We start from the raw sequence: 20016 nt of genomic DNA, 5'->3' as shown, positions 1-20016 counted from the left end.
TTCCCTTCCTCTGGGGATGAAACACATCTGGACACCAGCAAGATACAGACTTCTACCGGAGCAGACAACCAGATCAGGTCTCTGTGATGTCAGATGTCGACCGAACAACAACAAGATGTGGAGGCGGACTCACACAGAGGATGCCGGCACTTGTGTTGCTGCAGTTTGGTTTAAGGTTATCTAACACCAACGTTTGCGAGTAGGCGGTATAAGCTGGTTATTGTCTGATAAGTTATTTTAAACGTACTGTACTAAACCATGAAGGTTTCCTACGCGCTGTTCTTTTTGCATCCAGTTAGTATATCAATAGTTACTAAAACAATAAAAATGCTGGTGTCTCATCTACATGCTTGGAATCCCCATGTAAGCTGCTCTAGATGTAAGGATAAAAGTCTCCAAAGTCTTTGGTGAATACTTAATGCAAAACTGCTACATAATCAGAAAATATCAAAATGAAATACACTTTACAGAGCATTAAGTAGAATGACACTCCTATAGTACTGTAACCTTCAAAGGTACTTTTAGCTGTAAGGCTGTCATGGGTAAAACCACACTGTACTAAAGTCTATATCAACTACCATGGGTAATCCTTTCACTGCTGCTAAACCCCACACAATCTGGGCAGATCCAGCACTGCAAGAGTTATTAGGAAATAAAATCCCAGTTGGATAACTTCTTAAATAAAAAGATAGCAGGTCCTACCTTTTATCTAAGTGGTCTGCATCAGGGCCGCCAACAGCGGGGGACAAAGGGCACTGGCGTCCCGGGCCCCGTGGCTCAGGGGGCCCGGCCGAGCGCCAGGTAATTAATTATTTTTTTAAATGGCCGCCCGGCAAGGTTTCCGCGCGCTTGTAGTACTTTGACCCCTAAGAGCAGTGCGCACCTCCTTCCCACGTGCCCTGCGCGGGACTCTACCGGCAGCAGTGTGTGGGTGGTGGAGCCACAAGGCAGCTCCGTCGCCATAGTTACAGTCAGAGTACAGAGATCGACGGGAAGAGGTTGTCTGTATTGGAACAGGAGGTGAGGTGAGGTGAGGGGGAGAGGGGCCCTACAAGAGTTGAGGAGGGGGAGATGTGTGTGTGTGTGTGTGTGTGTGTGTGTGTGTGTGTGTGTGTGTGTGTGTGTGTGTGTGTGTGTGTGTGTGTGTGTGTGTGTGTGTGTGTGTGTGTGTGTGTGTATATATATATATATACCACAATTATTTAAGTTATGGTGCGTAAAAAAAGTGACAAAAACTCTCCACAGTAAAGCATAAAGCAACTGTAAATATTACTGTATGAACATACAGTAATATTTACAGTTTATATATATATATATATATATATATATATATTGTGACAAACGGCTTACTCCGGGGCTCCGTCGTTTGTCCGGGACTGTTTAGAACACGGTCTTTTAGGGTAGGTTAAATGATGAGGCGTCACGTACTGTTCCTTTAAACAGGCTATGCCTGGTTTATTCAGTCCCAGGCACTGAGACTGCCACAGTGCATACAACAGAAAACAGATCAAAACAAAAACCTTCTCACCTGAGCGATAACTTAACTTAGATATCCCTGACTCAGGGTTGGAAGTGGCTTTTCCACTTCCAACATCAAAACACGGTACTTTTGCAGTCTTACACAAATGAACAGAAAGATTGAACCTGTTTGGGGAAGAGGCTTCTCCCCTCTGTAGTTCAGCAGCCTTCCAGCCTCCTGGCTCTTGTGGGGAGACCAGAGCAAACAGGAAATCAGTCTTTCATACCTGATTCCTAATTAGCATGACAGGTGACAGAAATCAGGCAGCAGACAAACTCTGGTCTGGATCTCTCATCCCTCAGTTCCAGCGCTTGCCAAACTGTGGGATGGAGTGTATGTATTATAAGGCTGCACTCCCAGGCCAAACAGGATAGAAACTGTCTAGTATCCTGGGAGCCCTATATACGGAATTTATTACCATCCCCTGGTTTCTGTCACATATCCTCCCCCCCCAGCTCAGACCTCGAGGGATGAGCGACCATGGATATTAGGGAGTGCATCCTTGACAACCCGTCAGCATTGCCATGTTTGTGCCCTGACCTGTGTTCCACAGAAAATTTAAAGGGTTGTAGGCTTAGGAACCACCTGGTCACTCTAGCATTCTTTTCCCTGTTTTGACACATCCAGGTAAGGGGTGCATGATCTGTGACCAACCGGAATTTTCTCCCCAACAGGTAGTATTTGAGCGTCTCTACAGCCCACTTTATTGCGAGACACTCTTTCTCTACTATGGAGTAATTTTTCTCCTGGGGATTTAGTTTCCTACTTAAATAAAGGATGGGGTGCTCCTCACCTTGAGACTCCTGGGAGAGTACCGCCCCCAGCCCTACCTCAGATGCGTCGGTTTGGACTACGAACTCTTTGGAGAAGTCAGGTGTGACCAACACTGGTTGGGCACAGAGAGCTTCTTTCAGGCTTCTAAAGGCCTGTTCGGTTTCGGGGGACCACTTTACCATTAGCGGTCCTCTTGCTTTTGTGAGGTCAGTTAGTGGGGTTGCCTTAGTTGCAAAATTGGGAATAAACCTTCTATAGTACCCAATTAACCCCAAAAAGGTCCTTACTTGTTTTTTTGTAACTGGCCTTGGCCAATTTTGTATCGCCTCCACTTTGAGTGTTTGGGGTTTGAGTAAACCTCTGCCAATAGAATATCCCAGATACTTGGCCTCCTCCAGACCAATAGTGCATTTAGCGGGGTTAGCAGTTAGTCCAGCAGACCGGACTGCGTCAAGCACAGCTTGGACCTTTGGAAGGTGGGATTGCCAATCTTCACTATGGATTACCACATCATCCAGGTAGGCGGCAGCATACCGAGCATGTGGTTTTAAAATTTTATCCATCATTCTTTGGAATGTGGCGGGAGCTCCATGTAAGCCAAAAGGCAACACCTTATACTGAAAGAGGCCGTCTGGGGTTGAGAAGGCTGTCTTTTCTTTTGCCCTTTCTGTGAGGGGAACCTGCCAATAACCTTTTGTTAGGTCTAGGGTTGTGAGATATCGGGCTTTGCCCAGTCTCTCTACAAGTTCATCTACCCTGGGCATAGGATAAGTATCAAATTTTGACACCGCGTTTAGTTTCCGGTAGTCATTACAAAACCTTGTTGTACCATCTGGCTTTGGGACTAAGACTATAGGGCTGTTCCACCCACTTTGGGATTCCTCAATTACACCTAGTTTTAGCATTTTTTTAACCTCTAAACTTATAGCCTTTCTTTTGGCCTCTGGGATTCGGTACGGTTTAAGGTTAACTCGGACCCCCGGTTCAGAGACTAGGTCATGTTCAATTACGCTAGTTCTACCTGGCCGTATAGAGAAGATTTCTTTGTTTCTTCTCACTAAATTCTGAACCTCTCGTTTCTGATGAACAGACAGGGTTTCAGCTATGCTAACCTCTGGGTCAGTTTCTTGATTCTCTGATGGACCTGGGGGTACTAGGGTTAACAAGACTTCTCTATCTTTCCAGGGCTTGAGTAGGTTTATATGGTAAATTTGCTCAGGTTTCCTCCTACCTGGCTGTCTTACCTTATAATTTACTTCTCCCACTCTTTCCAAGACCTCATATGGCCCATGCCATTTAGCAAGGAATTTACTCTCCACGGTGGGAACCAGAACTAGTACCCTATCACCTGGAAAAAAAATTCTGACCCTAGCACCCTTATTATACGTATTCCTCTGTGCTTCTTGAGCTTTCTCCATGTGTTCCCTCACTATGGGTAGGACTGCAGCAATGCGGTCCTGCATCTGGGCAACATGCTCTATTACACTTCTGTAAGGGGTAACCTCGTGTTCCCAAGTCTCTTTGGCTATATCCAGTAAGCCCCTTGGGTGTCGGCCATACAATAGTTCAAACGGGGAGAAGCCTGTGGATGATTGGGGAACTTCCCTAATGGCAAATAACAGGTACGGTAACAAACAATCCCAGTTTTTCCCATCTTTATCAACCGCCCGGCGTAACATGCTCTTTAAGGTTTTATTGAACCTTTCCACTAAACCATCTGTTTGTGGATGATAGACTGAGGTTCTGAGATGCTTGATTTTTAGGAGTTTACATAGCTCTTTTGTTACTTGGGACATAAATGGTGTTCCCTGGTCAGATAGAATCTCTTTAGGAATCCCGACCCGGGAAAACAGAACTACTAACTCTTTTGCTATGTTTTTAGCTGAGGTGCTACGTAGGGGAACTGCCTCCGGATATCGGGTGGCATAATCTAATATTACCAATATATGCTGATGTCCCCTAGCAGACTTTATTAGGGGTCCTACTAGATCCATAGCAATCCGGTCAAATGGTACCTCTATTATGGGAAGGGGTACCAATGGGCTGCGGTACGCCTTGAACGGGGCGGTGATCTGACATTCTGGGCATGAGGAACAATAATTCGTAATTTCTGCCAGAACCCCAGGCCAATAGAAGCTTCGGAGAACCTTTTCTTTTGTCTTTTCCACCCCCAGGTGTCCCCCCAATGGATGACTATGTGCGAGGTGTAATACTACGTTACGGAATGTCCGTGGTACCAACAACTGTTTAGTTGTAACTGATTTCCTTTTGTCAACCCGATAAACTAGGTCGTTCTCTACCTCGAAGTAGGGGTAAGCAAGTGACCTATCTGGTTGGCCAGGAGTACTATTCTGGTCCCGTATATTTCCCCTTGCTACCGCTAATGTGGGGTCCTCCCACTGGGCCTTCTTAAAACTCCCAGGACTGACCTCTAGGTCAGCGAGGGTCTTATCCGGTTCTTGGGTGGTAAGTGTCTGCTCAACATCTTGATTTGGGGTATTCCCTACCAAAGTAGTGATGGGGAAGGGAATTTTACAGCACTCCTCCTTTTCCCCCTTCTTATTTGGGCCCTCGTCAACCTCCATTTCTGAAAAAGGGAAAGGATTTGTTTCTTCTAATACTTCGTTATGGTCCGCTATTGAACTCTGGGCGCTATTCTGAGCGGGGGACCACATTTTTAGAAAATGGGGAAAGTCGGTCCCTATTAACACATCATGTGCCAGTTTGGGTACAATACCCACCTTGAAATCTAAAGAACCAAACTCTGTTTCAAAAAAAACATCAACAGTGGAATATTCATGATTATCCCCATGTATACAACAAATTGCCACTCTTTGAATTGCCACTCTTTGTGAACTGTTTCCCTGTTTCTTCTTAATGGGCAAGAGGTATTCGGACACTAGTGTGACCATGCTCCCAGAGTCAAGAAGTGCCCGAACCCTCTTACCATTAACCTTTACAAATGCCCACAGATGGTTATTCAAGGGGTCCTCTGGGCTAGGGCCCATACATTGGGACAACAGCGAATAAGGTTCCACGCTGTTGCATTGCATGGGCTCATCATTTAGTGGGCAGATTTTTGCTGTGTGGCCCCTCTCATGACAATTTACACATTTAGGTACATAGTCTGTGTCCCACTTAGAGCCTTTTCCCGGCTCCCCATGTTGGCTATTGCCCTTAGTGTGCGAACCACTGTTGCTGGTGCTGCGTGAAGGTGGTCGCCGCTCTTCAGCGCCCCTTAACCCCGGTACCCTTTTACCGTCTCTGGAAGAGTCCTGGAACCTCGGGTAGTGGGGTTGCTCCACGACTGTGGGTTGCGGGTGCTCTTCTGCTGCATTGTACCTTTCTACGAGGGCCACAAGCTCATCCGCATTGTGGGGGTCACTCCGACTGACCCAACGGCGTAAGGCAGAGGGAAGTTTCCTCAAGAACTGGTCCATGACCAACCGTTCCACGATGTGGCTGGCTGAGTTGATCTCGGGTTGTAGCCACTTCCGGGCGAGGTGGATGAGGTCATACATCTGGCTTCGGGTGGCTTTATCCATCGTGAAGGACCATGCGTGAAACCTTTGGGCGCGAACAGCCGTGGTTACGCCGAGGCGGGCGAGGATCTCGAACTTCAATTTTGCATAGACGTTAGCTTCGGCTGGCTCTAGATCAAAGTAAGCCTTCTGGGGTTCGCCGCTTAGGAAGGGTGCGATTAGACCAGCCCACTCAGCTTCTGGCCATCCCTCTCTCTGTGCCGTGCGTTCAAACGTGAGAAGATAGGCTTCCACATCATCCGAGGGTCCCATCTTCTGAAGGTAGTGGCTTGCCCTGGTCATTTTCGGAACTGGGGCTGCCGCTGCCAGTGGAAGGTTACTGATAGTCCCCCTCAGGATCTCGAGTTCCTGCTGTAAGCCCTGAGCGAACCGCTGTTGCTCCTCTCTCAGCAAGCGGTTTGTCTCTTGCTGGTTTGCATTCGCGTTTTGCAGGGCTTCATTCGTCTGTTGCTGGTTTGCATTCGCCTGTTGCTGGTTGGCATTCGCCTGTTGCTGGTTGGCATTAATCTCTTGCTGGGCTATTAGCAGCTGTTGCTGGGCTGCATTCGTCTGCTGCTGGTTTGCATTAGTTTCTTGCTGGGCTATTAACAGCTGTTGCTGGGTTTCATTCGCGTCTTTCTGGGCAGCGACATTGCGTACCAGCGTACCCACCACGTCTTCCATCTTGTTTGCAGAGGATGAAAAAAACTTTTTTTTTTTTTTTTTTTCTTTCAAAGTTCTTCAACCCGCAGACCCCCTAGTGCTCTGCCCGCATTCTCCACCATATGTGACAAACGGCTTACTCCGGGGCTCCGTCGTTTGTCCGGGACTGTTTAGAACACGGTCTTTTAGGGTAGGTTAAATGATGAGGCGTCACGTACTGTTCCTTTAAACAGGCTATGCCTGGTTTATTCAGTCCCAGGCACTGAGACTGCCACAGTGCATACAACAGAAAACAGATCAAAACAAAAACGTGCTCACCTGAGCGATAACTTAACTTAGATATCCCTGACTCAGGGTTGGAAGTGGCTTTTCCACTTCCAACATCAAAACACGGTACTTTTGCAGTCTTACACAAATGAACAGAAAGATTGAACCTGTTTGGGGAAGAGGCTTCTCCCCTCTGTAGTTCAGCAGCCTTCCAGCCTCCTGGCTCTTGTGGGGAGACCAGAGCAAACAGGAAATCAGTCTTTCATACCTGATTCCTAATTAGCATGACAGGTGACAGAAATCAGGCAGCAGACAAACTCTGGTCTGGATCTCTCATCCCTCAGTTCCAGCGCTTGCCAAACTGTGGGATGGAGTGTATGTATTATAAGGCTGCACTCCCAGGCCAAACAGGATAGAAACTGTCTAGTATCCTGGGAGCCCTATATACGGAATTTATTACCATCCCCTGGTTTCTGTCACAATATATATATATGTGTGTGTGTGTGTGTGTGTGTGTGTGTGTGTGTGTGTGTGTGTGTGTGTGTGTGTGTGTGTGTGTGTGTGTGTGTGTGTGTGTGTGTGTGTGTGTGTGTATGTATATATATATATATATATATATATATATATATAGTGCTCGACAAACCCGGTCGCCAACTCGCCAGCTGCGATCGGATATTGGCTCGTGGCCAGTAGCTTTTCTCCTGCTCTGCAAAAAAAAAATCCCCTGCTCGAAAAAAAAAAAAATCCCTCTGGCTGTGACGCGGCTTGGAGTTGCCAGGACTTCAAACCGCCCTTCCTTCTCTGCACGGGTAAGTAATGGGGAGGGGGGGGGGTTGGGGGTGCGTGCGCGCGTCTGCTGCTCCTCCTCTTCCTATATATCCTCCTGTATAATTGTGTCACCTCCTACTTACAAGACCTGCACTGATCCGGTCATGGAGAGGATTGTGGACACATGCTTGAGGTGTGGGGAATTTAATGCCTTTGATAAATATTTATACTGATACATCCGGTCCCCTCCCTTCGGCGCTCCCGCTGCCCACGCGGCTCATGTCTTTCTCTTCCCCCCTCCCTCCCTCTGCCCGCGCGGCTCGGGTGTTTCACCCCCCTCCCTCCCTCTGCCTGCGCGGCTCGGGTGTTTCACCCCCCTCCCTCCTTCTGCCCGCGCGGCTCGGGTGTTTCACCCCCCTCCCTCCCTCTGCCCGCGCGGCTCGGGTGTTTCACCCCCCTCCTTCTGCCCGCGCGGCTCGGGTGCTTCACCCCCCTCCCTCTGCCCGCGCGGCTCGGGTGTTTCACCCCCCTCCCGCTGCCCGCGAGGCTCGGGTGTTTCACCCCCCTCCCGCTGCCCGCGCGGCACGGGTGTTTCACCCCCCTCCTGCTGCCCGCGCGGCTCGGGTGCTTCACCCCCCTCCTGCTGCCCGCGCGGCTCGGGTGTTTCTCTTACACCCCCTCCTCCCCTCGCTCCCGCTGCCCGCGCGGGGCGGCAGGTAGTAGCAGGGTGTTTCCCCGTCCCATCCCATGTGTGTGTGTGTGTGTATGTGTGTGTGTATGGGTAGGAGAGTGTGTGTGTGTGTGTGTGTGTGTGTGTGTGTGTGTGTGTGTGTGTGTGTGTGTGTGTGTGTGTGTGTGTGTGTGTGTGTGTGTGTGTGTGTGTGTGTGTGTGTATGGGTAGGAGAGTGTGTGTGTATGTGTGTGTGTATGGGTAGGAGAGTGTGTGTGTGTATGTGTGTGTATGGGTAGGAGAGTGTGTGTGTGTGTATGTGTGTGTGTATGGGTAGGAGAGTGTGTGTGTGTGTGTGTGTGTATGTGTGTGTGTGTATGGGTAGGAGAGTGTGTGTGTGTGTGTGTGTGTGTGTGTGTGTGTGTGTGTGTGTGTGTGTGTGTGTGTGTGTGTGTGTGTGTGTGTGTGTGTGTGTGTGTGTGTGTGTGTGTGTGTGTGTAGGAGAGTGTGTGTGTGTGTGTATGTGTGTGTGTATGGGTAGGAGAGTGTGTGTGTGTGTGTGTGTGTGTGTGTGTGTGTGTGTGTGTGTGTGTGTGTGTGTGTGTGTGTGTGTGTGTGTGTGTGTGTGTGTGTATGGGTAGGAGAGTGTGTGTGTGTGTGTGTATGTGTGTGTGTATGGGTAGGAGAGTGTGTGTGTGTATGTGTGTGTGTATGGGTAGGAGAGTGTGTGTGTGTGTATGTGTGTGTGTATGGGTAGGAGAGTGTGTGTGTGTGTGTATGTGTGTGTGTGTATGGGTAGGAGAGTGTGTGTGTGTGTGTGTGTGTGTGTGTGTGTGTGTGTGTGTGTGTGTGTGTGTGTGTGTGTGTGTGTGTGTGTGTGTGTTTGTGTGTATGGGTAGGAGAGTGTGTGTGTGTGTGTGTGTGTGTGTGTGTGTGTGTGTGTGTGTGTGTGTGTGTGTGTGTGTGTGTGTGTGTGTGTGTGTGTGTGTGTGTGTGTGTGTGTGTATGGGTAGGAGAGTGTGTGTGTGTGTGTGTGTGTGTATGGGTAGGAGAGTTTGTTTGTGTGTATGTGTGTGTGTGTGTGTGTGTGTGTGTGTGTGTGTGTGTGTGTGTGTGTGTGTGTGTGTGTGTGTGTGTGTGTGTGTGTGTGTGTGTGTGTGTGTGTATGAGAGATTGTGTTTACTGTATGGGTATGAGAGTGTGTGTGTGTGTGTGTGTGTGAGAGAGAGAGAACATGTAGGACACCAGAAGTACCCCCCCACCCTACCCAATCAGTCATCCCCCCACCCAGTCAGTCATCCCCCCACCCAGTCAGTCATGCCCCCACCCAGTCAGTCATCCCCCCACCCAGTCAGTCACCCTCCACACCCAGTGATTCATCCCCCCACCCAGTCAGTCATCCCCCCCCACCCAGTCAGTCATAGTCAGTCATCCCACCCCCCTGCCCTGTGCCCAGTCGCCCAGTCACCCCACCCAGTCAGTCAGTAATCCCCACCCAGTCAGACACCCCGTCACCCCAACCCCCCAATAACCCCACCCCGTCACCCCACCCAAACACCCAGTCAGTCACCCCAGCCCCCCAATCACCCTACCCCCCAATCACCCCACACCCCAATCACCCCACCCAGTCACCCCAACCCCCACAGTCACCCTCTCTCTGTCTCTCACCTGTCCGTCTCTCTCACCCTCTCTCTCACCCTCTCTCCGTGTCTCTCTCACCCTCTCTCCGTCTCTCTCACCCTCTCTCCGTCTCTCTCAACCCCTCTATCACCCCCTCTCTCAGCCCCTCTCTCACCCCGTCCCCCTCTCTCTCACCCTCTCTCCGTCTCTCTCACACCCTCTCTACGTCTCTCTCTCACCCTCTCTCCGTCTCTTTCTCACCCTCTCTCCGTCTCTCTCACCCTCTCTCCGTCTCTCTCACCCTCTCTCCGTCTCTCTCACCCTCTCTCCGTCTCTCTCACCCTCTCTCCGTCTCTCTCACCTTCTCTCTCCGTCTCTCACCTTCTCTCTCTCCGTCTCTCTCACCTTCTTTCTCTCACCCTCTCTCTCACCCTCTCTCCGTCTCACCATCTCTCTCACCCTCTCTCTGTCTCACAATCTGGATATTTTATTTACCCTGTATATCTTAACTGCCCTATACCTACACCGAAATAACCTATACTGCTTTCTTCCAGATCTGACTCAAGCTTCACACGGAAGACATCGGAACCCCCCCTAACCCAGAAGACAGGTAGGGAACACATTCCCTCCAATGTATAACATTTCAGGAATGAGGGTACCTGGACATTGAGGGACTGCGGATCAGGTAAGATCCCAGGTGGGATTGCTGCTTTAAATATTGTGAAGCGGGGACGTCCAGGCACTAGTTAAGGGGTGCAGGAAACTAGTCATTCACACCTGGCTTTTTTTTCTAGATTCGACATTGACACACACACGTAACAAGGACTAATTGTAGTATAATGTAATACAATAAATAAACTTATGTCAAAAACGAATGTTCTTACTAGAAATTTATTCAATTTATTTCATTTAGGGTTTTTTTTAAATGCGGGACTAGGGGCGGGACTAGGGGCGGGGTAGGGGCGGGACTAGGGGCGGGGTAGGGGCGGGACTAGGGGCGGGGTAGGGGCGGGACTAGGGGCGGGGTTGGGGTGATACTAGGTGGCGAGTAGATTTTTTTGTTCGGCGAGTAGATTTTTGGGTGATTTGTCAAGCACTGTATATATATATAAATATATATATATATATATATATATATATATATAGTTATACGTTACCGTTCCAAGGATTGGTAAACAAGAGACAGCACTCAATGTTGAAGATCAAAGTGTATTAGTGAAAGCAAAAATACATCCAGAAACCCAACGTTTCGGTCCTACAGAATGGGACCTTCCTGTAGGACCGAAACGTTGGGTTTCTGGATGTATTTTTGCTTTCACTAATACACTTTGATCTTCAACATTGAGTGCTGTCTCTTGTTTACCAATCCTTGGAACGGTAACGTATAACTACATTCTCTATATGGGACGTGCACCTGTGGCTTAACAGCACCTATTGGAGTGCCAGCTGCCTTATCTGACTATATATATATATATATATATATATCTTATACTATATTAGTGAAAGCACTGTATGCCTGTCTGGATGTCCGGTGTCCCTAGGGGAAATCTCATTGGTCCCTTGGGCCGCCCGCCCCCGCACACCTCTCATTGGCCTGAGGTGGAGTGATGGGCCAAACACACACACACACACACACACACACACACACACACACACACACACACACACACACACACACACACACACACACACACACACACGGGGTGGGGTGTTACATACATTTTTCAGCGGTGCGCAAACTGTGGGGCGCGCCCCCATGGGGGGGCGCACGATTATGTAGGGTGGGCGCGAGCAGTTTGCAGGGAAACCTGGGGGCGGCCGGAGCTGTGCACGGGCACTCCGTGCTGCTGCTTCTATGTGTCTGTGTCTTGCAGAGGGGGCGGGGCCAGAAGCTCCGTGCTGCTGCTTCTGTCTGTGTCTTGCAGATTGGGCGGGGCCAGAAGATCCGTGCTGCTGCTTCTATGTGTCTGTGTCTTGCAGAGGGGGCGGGGCCAGAAGATCCGTGCTGCTGCTTCTGTCTGTGTCTTGCAGATTGGGCGGGGCCAGAAGATCCGTGCTGCTGCTTCTATGTCTGTGTCTTGCAGATTGGGCGGGGCCAGAAGATCCGTGCTGCTGCTTCTATGTCTGTGTCTTGCAGATTGGGCGGGGCCAGAAGATCCGTGCTGCTGCTTCTATGTCTGTGTCTTGCAGAGGGGGCGGGGCCAGAAGATCCGTGCTGCTGCTTCTATGTCTGTGTCTTGCAGAGGGGGCGGGGCCAGAAGATCCGTGCTGCTGCTTCTGTCTGTGTCTTGCAGATTGGGCGGGGCCAGAAGATCCGTGCTGCTGCTTCTATGTCTGTGTCTTGCAGATTGGGCGGGGCCAGAAGATCCGTGCTGCTGCTTCTATGTCTGTGTCTTGCAGATTGGGCGGGGCCAGAAGATCCGTGCTGCTGCTTCTATGTCTGTGTCTTGCAGAGGGGGCGGGGCCAGAAGATCCGTGCTGCTGCTTCTATGTCTGTGTCTTGCAGAGGGGGCGGGGCCAGAAGATCCGTGCTGCTGCTTCTATGTCTGTGTCTTGCAGATTGGGCGGGGCCAGAAGATCCGTGCTGCTGCTTCTATGTCTGTGTCTTGCAGAGGGGGCGGGGCCAGAAGATCCGTGCTGCTGCTTCTATGTCTGTGTCTTGCAGAGGGGGCGGGGCCAGAAGATCCGTGCTGCTGCTTCTATGTCTGTGTCTTGCAGAGGGGGCGGGGCTTGCAGAGGGGGCGGGGCTTCTCTCTGCACACAGACACGCCCTCCTTCTCTTTCTGTCTGCTTCCTGTTTTCAGCAGCATGGGGGGTTGGCGGATCGGAGCATGTCGCCCCCCAGGTGAAATTGTGGACTGATTAAGGGTGTGTATGTGTTAGTGGTGGTGGTGGGGGGGGGGGGGGAGTGATTGAGTGTGTGTGTGGGGGGATTGAGTGTGTGTGTGTGGGGTGGGGGGGATTGAGTGTGTGTGTGGGGGGTGGGGGAGATTGAGTGTGTGTGTGTGGGGGGGATTGTGTGTGTGTGTGCGGGGGGGGGATTGTGTGTGTGTGTGCGGGGGGGGGGATTGTGTGTGTGTGTGTGGGGGGGGGATTGAGCCCCCCCCCTCCCTGCCCTTTGCCCCCCCTGCCCTTTGCCCCCCCCTCCCTGCCCTTTGCCCCCCCCTTCCACTCCATGCCCCCTGCCCTTCCACGCCCGGGCAACGCCGGGTATATCAGCTAGTATGTGTGTGTGTGTGTGTGTGTGTGTGTGTATATGTGTGTATATATGTATATGTGTGTGTGTGTATGTGTGTATATATGTATGTATGTGTGTGCATATATATATATATGTATGTATGTGTGTGTATGTATGGGGCATTATATGTATTGTTTTTTTCTATATGTATTTGGTAGGTGGGTTTTTTGTATGCATTTGGGGGGTGGGGGAGGTTGTATAAATTTGGGGGTGTGGGGATTTGTATGTATTTGGGGGTGGGAAGTTTTTTGGTATATATCTTGTGGGGGAATTGTGTGAGGGGGGAGGGAATGAGTGAGCGTGGGGTAGTTGACTTGACGGAGGGAGAGAGGGGGTAAGTGAGGAAAAGAGGTGAGGGAGGGAGACACAGGAGAGAGAAATACATGCTAGGCGGAAGAGTGACTGGGTGAGACGGAAGGGAGAGAAATACATAGGAAGATGGGGGAGAGAGAGGGCTCGTGAGGTGTGAAATGGGGGGTGGGGAGGGGCGGCGGGGAATACCGCCGACACAGGGAGGAGGGGGGGGGGGGGCCTGCTCAAAATGTTTGTCCTGGGCCCCACGATTTCTGTTGGCGGCACTGGTCTGCATAAACAGGGCTCTACTGTACTGCAGGAACTCAGTACGAGGATTGCGCTATAGCTGTAACCATGCACTGCTGTGATCTTGCAGCAAACGGTCTTATCTTCTTTCATGTAAAAGGAAGAAGTCACCAGCTGAGAGAATTCTGTGATGTGGGGTTTGTAGCACTGGGAACAGTCATGGTACAGTACATCTGTACTTTAAATACGCAATTCTCACCATATTAAAGAGAAGCCAGAGTGCTCAAGAGTTTTTCATTGGTGTCAAAGTTGATACCATCATTACAGTTATTATGAACTTGTACAGAAGCCCTGAACAAAATATGTACAATGGAAACAATAATTACCCAAATTAATAAATAAGGTAGTTCACGACACTGGCATTCAAGGTATTGGGACTAATATTAAGGTATCTCAAAAGGTTTACTCATACACAAACTGGATAATAATGCCTGTAATAAAACATAACTCTTAGATATAAATCCCTGAGCTATAAATATTTAATAGATAACTAATGCACTATGGAATTAAGTACAGTGTTTAAAAAGTGCAGTACATTTTAACAAATATATATATATATATATATATACACACACACATGTAGAGGTATCAGTACCGTGTTAGCCGAGCTTCAATAATCAAAAAATAAATAGATGATACCGTTCTGTGGCTAACGAAATGCTTTTATTTGTGCGAGCTTTCGAGATACACTGATCTCTTCTTCCGGCGATGTTACAATGAATGAAGCAAGGATTACTTAAAAACAGTGTCTCTTGGAATGTTATCTGTGCTGGTCCTTCCCCCCGGTGTGGATGAGATTTATGGCTGGAGGTGTCAAAGGGTAACTGAAAGCAAGTGAAGAAAGAGTGTGTATGTGTATCAGTGTGAATAAAAATGAATGGAGAGCCCACAGTATAAACAGTGCTCTACACAAGGTGTGTGTGGAGTGAGAGGGGATATAAATGGTGTGGGTGGGTGTGGAAATGTGAGAGTTTGTAGCACAACTAAAAGTGTGTGTGGATACTATGTGGTCCCTATTGGTTTATAGGGATGGAGAAATAAGGAGTATTAGTATGTGTGAGAGACAGCTGTGTGTGCATACATATAGCACAGTATGTACATACATGGCCTTTAGCGCTCATGGGAAGAGAGTTCGCTAGTGTCAGTAATGACTCATAAAATTTCAATCTCTGTTTAGGCCACTGCTAAGTGCCCCGAACAGTTGCATAAATTTGTATTCATGCAACCGTCTCTCTTTCGGGGTTTTAAGATTACCTTTGAGTATGGCAACCCTCGGATCGTTCATCTTATGGCCAGAGTCATAGAAATGTTCACTATATATATTATATATATATAATTTCATTGTTATTACAATATTCTACGTCTTAAACTTTTATGAACATTCAGGTCAGGTCTAAATATAATAATATAGCACTTGGGCATAAATATACAGCCAAGTACTCCTGCACTGGAAGCCAGGATAGCAAATATCTCCACAGCCACCATGTATTTTCCTTTGGTGCTCAGATAAGCTGGGATGAAGGAAACCCACACACTGCAGAACACCAGCATGCTGAATGTAATATAATGAGCTTCGTTAAAGCGATCAGGTAACTTCCTTACTAGATAAGCAACAACAAAGCTGAAAAAAGCCAGGAAACCAATATAGCCAAGTGCAACGTAATATGCAAGAGCAGACCCTACATTACATTGTAATATGAGCTTCCCAACTTCAGTCTTTGTGTCTCTCTCTGGGAATGGAGGAGAGTGGATGAGCCACACTGTGCAGATCCCAACTTCCCCCAATGAGCAAAGTAGAACAATATAATTAGATGATCTTCCAGCCCATCTTCTGAACTTGCTCCCAGGCTTTGTAGATGTAAAGGCCACAAAAACTGTGATCGTTTTTGCCACAACAGATGAAACAGCCACTGTAAAAATGATACTGAAGGCAGCTTGTTGAACCAAACAAGTCAACTTGACAGGCTGGCCAATGAATAATAAGGAGCAGAGGAAGGACAGCATAAGGGAGGTGAGGAGGGTGTAGCTGAGATCCCGGTTATTGGCTCTGACTATTGCCGTATCCCTGTGTATAATAAAGATCCCCAGCACTGCAGCAGTAATAGCACAAAAAATGAGCGTTAAAGACACCAAAGTCTCTCCCAGTGAATCCTCAATGGACAGGAAATGGACAGTTCTCTGGACACAAGTGACTCTCAACTCATCTGGCCACTCATCTTCCGGGCACCGCAGGCAGTTTTCCATGTCTGAGGGAATATTAAATGTGAATTATTGTGAATTTCAGTTGTCAAACAGACATCAAAGAGAGAATATATACAAAGCGGATAACACAACATTTATCGTAATCACGTATTGAAGTGTAAAATAAAGAAAAGCAAACATCACTTTGTTAAAGTTGCAATCCTGCAAATTGGAGCTAAAAATCTATTTTTTCCTGCAAGAAATGTAAAAGCCGTCTCACTTAAAAAGAATTTTACATTGAATGTTTGCCACTGTATCAGATTTAGTCTATGGTTCATGTTTTCTCCCCTGCTTATCTCATATGGAGAAGGAGTGGCTTAGTGAGACACTGACTGACACTGAGCAGGGGAACCGGGGTTGGCTCCTTGTGACCTTGGTCAAGTCACTTTATCTCCCTGTGCCTCAAGCACAAAAACATAGATTGTATGCTCCATGGGGTAGGGACCAGTGCCTGCAAAATGTCTCTGTAAAGCCCTATGTAAAACTAGCAGCGCTATACAAGAGCTTGCTATTATTATTATTATTATTATTATTATTATACCCACAGTTTATTGGCTGCCCCAAAGAAAAAAAGTGACATCATCACAATGAAATCAAAGCTTCATCTCATTCTGTCTGCCATGTTGTTCGATGTTGAACCCCAACCCCAGCCTGGGTAGCCCCCCATCTCTCGCCCCCCACCCATCTCTCGCCCCCCCTTCTATACACACACTTACTCTCCCCCTCTCACTTACAGACACACACACTCACTTTAAGGGAGCTGCCGGCGCTGAGAGCGCATGCTCTTACCTGATCCTTGCCCTCCCTCCTGTCAGCCGGAAGTTGACGCGACTTTCGGTGCCAACAGGAGCAGGGAGAGGAAGGATAGCAGTGACCGGGTGGCTGCTGCTGAGCTCAGGAGCCACCAGGTCACTGCTATGTGGACTGCCGCACCGCCGGGCCTGGAACAGTTTGCCAGCTCTCCCCCTCTGGTTGCCGCGGAACCCCTGAGAGGTGCTTGAGGATTCCCGGTTGAAATCACTGTCCCATTGACTTGAATGGGGTTTTTTTTTGCAGTAGCACAAATTCAGTGCTATTTTACTTTACTGAATAATGCCCAACATATTACCTTTGTCTTTGCTATTAGTTCAATTTGGTCCCATGTGACATTCCACCTTTGAAACTCACTTTTTAAAGGCTGATCTACAGTTGTACTTATTGTCTCTAAGGTGTCTACGCGTCTCACAAGTTGTTTTTTGAATAGCAACACGTAGTAATTATGGGCCTGTATGCCTTTAATGAACATACAGTGTAATAATGTACATGTTTTTTCACATACCAGTCATGTTAGAGATCTCCCCTTCTGAGCAGGGGACGCAGTCATAACAACAGGCAGGTTTCCCCCTCTGAGGTGCTTTTCTGTACCCAGGGTAACAATTCGCAATACACACAGACTGAGGAGTCTAATAAAGATAATTAAAAGTGGCACTTACTGTAGAATACAAATGCAGGAAAAATCTAATTGGCTCAAATTCTGCTATACATTTTACTTAATGTCTTCCATCTAAAAAAATTAATTGTGGCTTGAAAATACGGTGACGTTGTAAAAAGCTGACTGGTCCTGAAGAAATGACGTTTTGTTGCAAGTTTTTAAACTTTTTTTTAATGGATAAAGAACAAAAAAAAAAAAAGAGAACAAAATTCCAGTTTTTAGCCCTTGATCCCTTGGTAGTGATCCTTTATGAAGGTCCACTTTATAAAGGACCACTATCAAGGGATCGAGCGCTAAAAACTAGGATCTTTTTCTCCTCCTTTTGCTACAGTATATTCAATTATCCCAGGCAGCACCCCCCTTAAACTCTGAAACTGTGAAAGTAATAGGCAGAGCGAGGGGACCCCACCCCAGTTTGACTTATATTCAGTATCTTATATGAAAATCAGCTCATTTTAATGTAAGAGGATATTGACTAAGTGGTGGCAACTAGACTGCCACCCCCAAAATGTGCCCTTCAGACCTCCTGCTTGCAGACGCTTTGGAAGAGCTACACTGCCTTCCCTACTGAAGATGCCAGGTATTATATGGATTGGTCATACACAATTGGCAATGTATCTCATTAACACCTTGGCTGTCATGGCATGACTACTTCTGTTGCTAGGGGTTAATTCATTGAACACTTTCAATCAAATATGCCAGCTATATATTAGAATTTAATATATAACTGGCATCTTCAGTAGTTCTTCCAAAGCATCGATTTTAAGCAGGTTGTGAAGAAGATGCCTTATTCAAATACATTTCCAGAAGATGTGATATGTATTATGTAAGAAGGCTTAGTAAATATATGCTGGTATGGCTTCCTGCAGAGCGCCTTGGAGTGCCTTACCAATGCAGTCTGGATCCCTGGTTAGTAAATGTCACCCTAGGTATGCATAGGATATTGTGCACAAGAACAATGTACATTTATTGGTGATGTTCTTTATAAGAATCTCCATGGTACTATTCAGGCTACACTTTTCAGTACTTACAGTAGCATTGCTTCTTACCTCTCTGATGTTTGGTCCCCAACTGATATTACTTTCATTGATGATCAATTGTTGTCCCTTTGGAGCAGAGGAGAGATACTGTCCCACGTGGACAATTTTTAATATTCCACCAGGATAGGTAAAAATATTTAACAAATCTAGGTGCCCTGGTGTGCCTCCCTTCTCATCAAAGAAAATCTCATCTCCAGAAGATGTTTTAAAATGCACATTTTTTAAATAATCTGTCAGCTGAATGGATGAAGAGATGCAACACATTATAAATACAAATCAGGGAAGGACAAGAAACAATATAAACAGAAAAGATAATACAAATATAGGGAGACAGTTCAGAGATTAACTGAGCAAAATGGATTACTTACATAGAAAAAAAAGGACAATTATGCCTCGTAATAATGTCATGTAAATCTTAATATCACTTGTTGGGGCCACTGGAGTGGTCAGTCCTAAGAGTCTCCAGGACATACACATAAAAAGAATTGTATTCAGACATTCATTTTTTATGTAGCACCGGCGATGTATACAGTATCTTGCCGTGGAGGGGCCATACTATTGGTATGTGTGCTGACAGGAAGGTGCATTTATTGGTATTTTCATGCTATTGAAATTAGGGATGGGTGGTTCGGCATCCCCTGATTCTGAACCCTTTGAAATGTAGGACTCAGGAGGAGGAGGTGGTGGATATAGCGGGGGGAAAGTGTTATTTTTTATTTATTTATCTTTCCCCACACTGTATAAATAGGATAGGATGACAGCCCAGAGGTTACACACAGCTGCAGGGTATCAAATTAACAAAATGATAGGGAGACTTCATCTCAGTCATGCATTAAACATGGAGAAGACAGAGCCAATGCAGAGAGCCACCGTCTTCCCACCAGGTTCCCATCCTGGATCCAATGGGTCCTGCACTGCCTGTGCAAGAGAGCCTTTTCATCAGGCCCCCATCAACTAGACAGTGCACACCCACCAGGCCTATATTTCTGATCACCTCAAGGAGTGCCCGCCCCCATAATCATTGCACTAAGTATTCTACACTGTGTGTGTAAGGAAGTCATTTGTTGTATTATCACTAGGGTGACCAGATTTTCAAAAGTAGAAACTGGAACACATCCAAAAATTATATAACGAATTAGATCCATTAAAATAAATATTATAGGGGCGCATGATTCCTAAGTGGAAGCCTAGCACACAGGCTCCTCTGCATTAAGGGACTTAAAGTAAAATAAATTAACTGTAAACTCAAAAATTCCGTCTGGAAAAAAGAAGATCAACATATAAACCAGTGGAGATGGCCCCCAAAATTACAACAACCGAAAAAAACAAACGATCTTGGAGAATACGTCAGGAGGCGTGAAAGCTCCCACACATCGCAGATAAACAGATTCAGACACGAGGGAAGGTTCAAGCTCTGAATCGGCGGGAGACCCAACAGACCGAGGTCTAAACTCTACAAAAAGAGATATATATGGCTTATTTGGAGTGCAGAAGTTCCTTTATAGTTCCAAACTACAAAAAGCTCTCCTAGAGATGAAAAGAGATGTTGCATCTCTGGGAGGGAGACTGGGCATCTTGGAAAGAAAATTAGACGATACCATAAAAGCATAAAACAAGACAGATC

General features: G+C 47.3%; 1 protein-coding gene across 1 annotated transcript; it reads right to left on the bottom strand.

Moving 5' to 3' along the window:
- Window positions 1-14315: 14315 nt before the first annotated feature.
- On the bottom strand, window positions 14316-17622 carry LOC142498876 (vomeronasal type-2 receptor 26-like). The gene is made up of 2 exons (XM_075607500.1): window positions 17200-17622; window positions 14316-15886 (listed from the first exon to the last, which is right to left on the bottom strand). Exons 1-2 carry the CDS (start codon window positions 17204-17206, stop codon window positions 14988-14990), a joined length of 906 nt encoding a protein of 301 aa, XP_075463615.1. The 5' UTR covers window positions 17207-17622; the 3' UTR covers window positions 14316-14987.
- Window positions 17623-20016: the final 2394 nt, after the last annotated feature.

The sequence above is a fragment of the Ascaphus truei genome, chromosome 7 (assembly GCF_040206685.1).
Source record: "Ascaphus truei isolate aAscTru1 chromosome 7, aAscTru1.hap1, whole genome shotgun sequence".
Lineage (NCBI taxonomy): Eukaryota > Metazoa > Chordata > Amphibia > Anura > Ascaphidae > Ascaphus > Ascaphus truei.
This window is presented reverse-complemented; position numbering and strand designations above follow the sequence as displayed.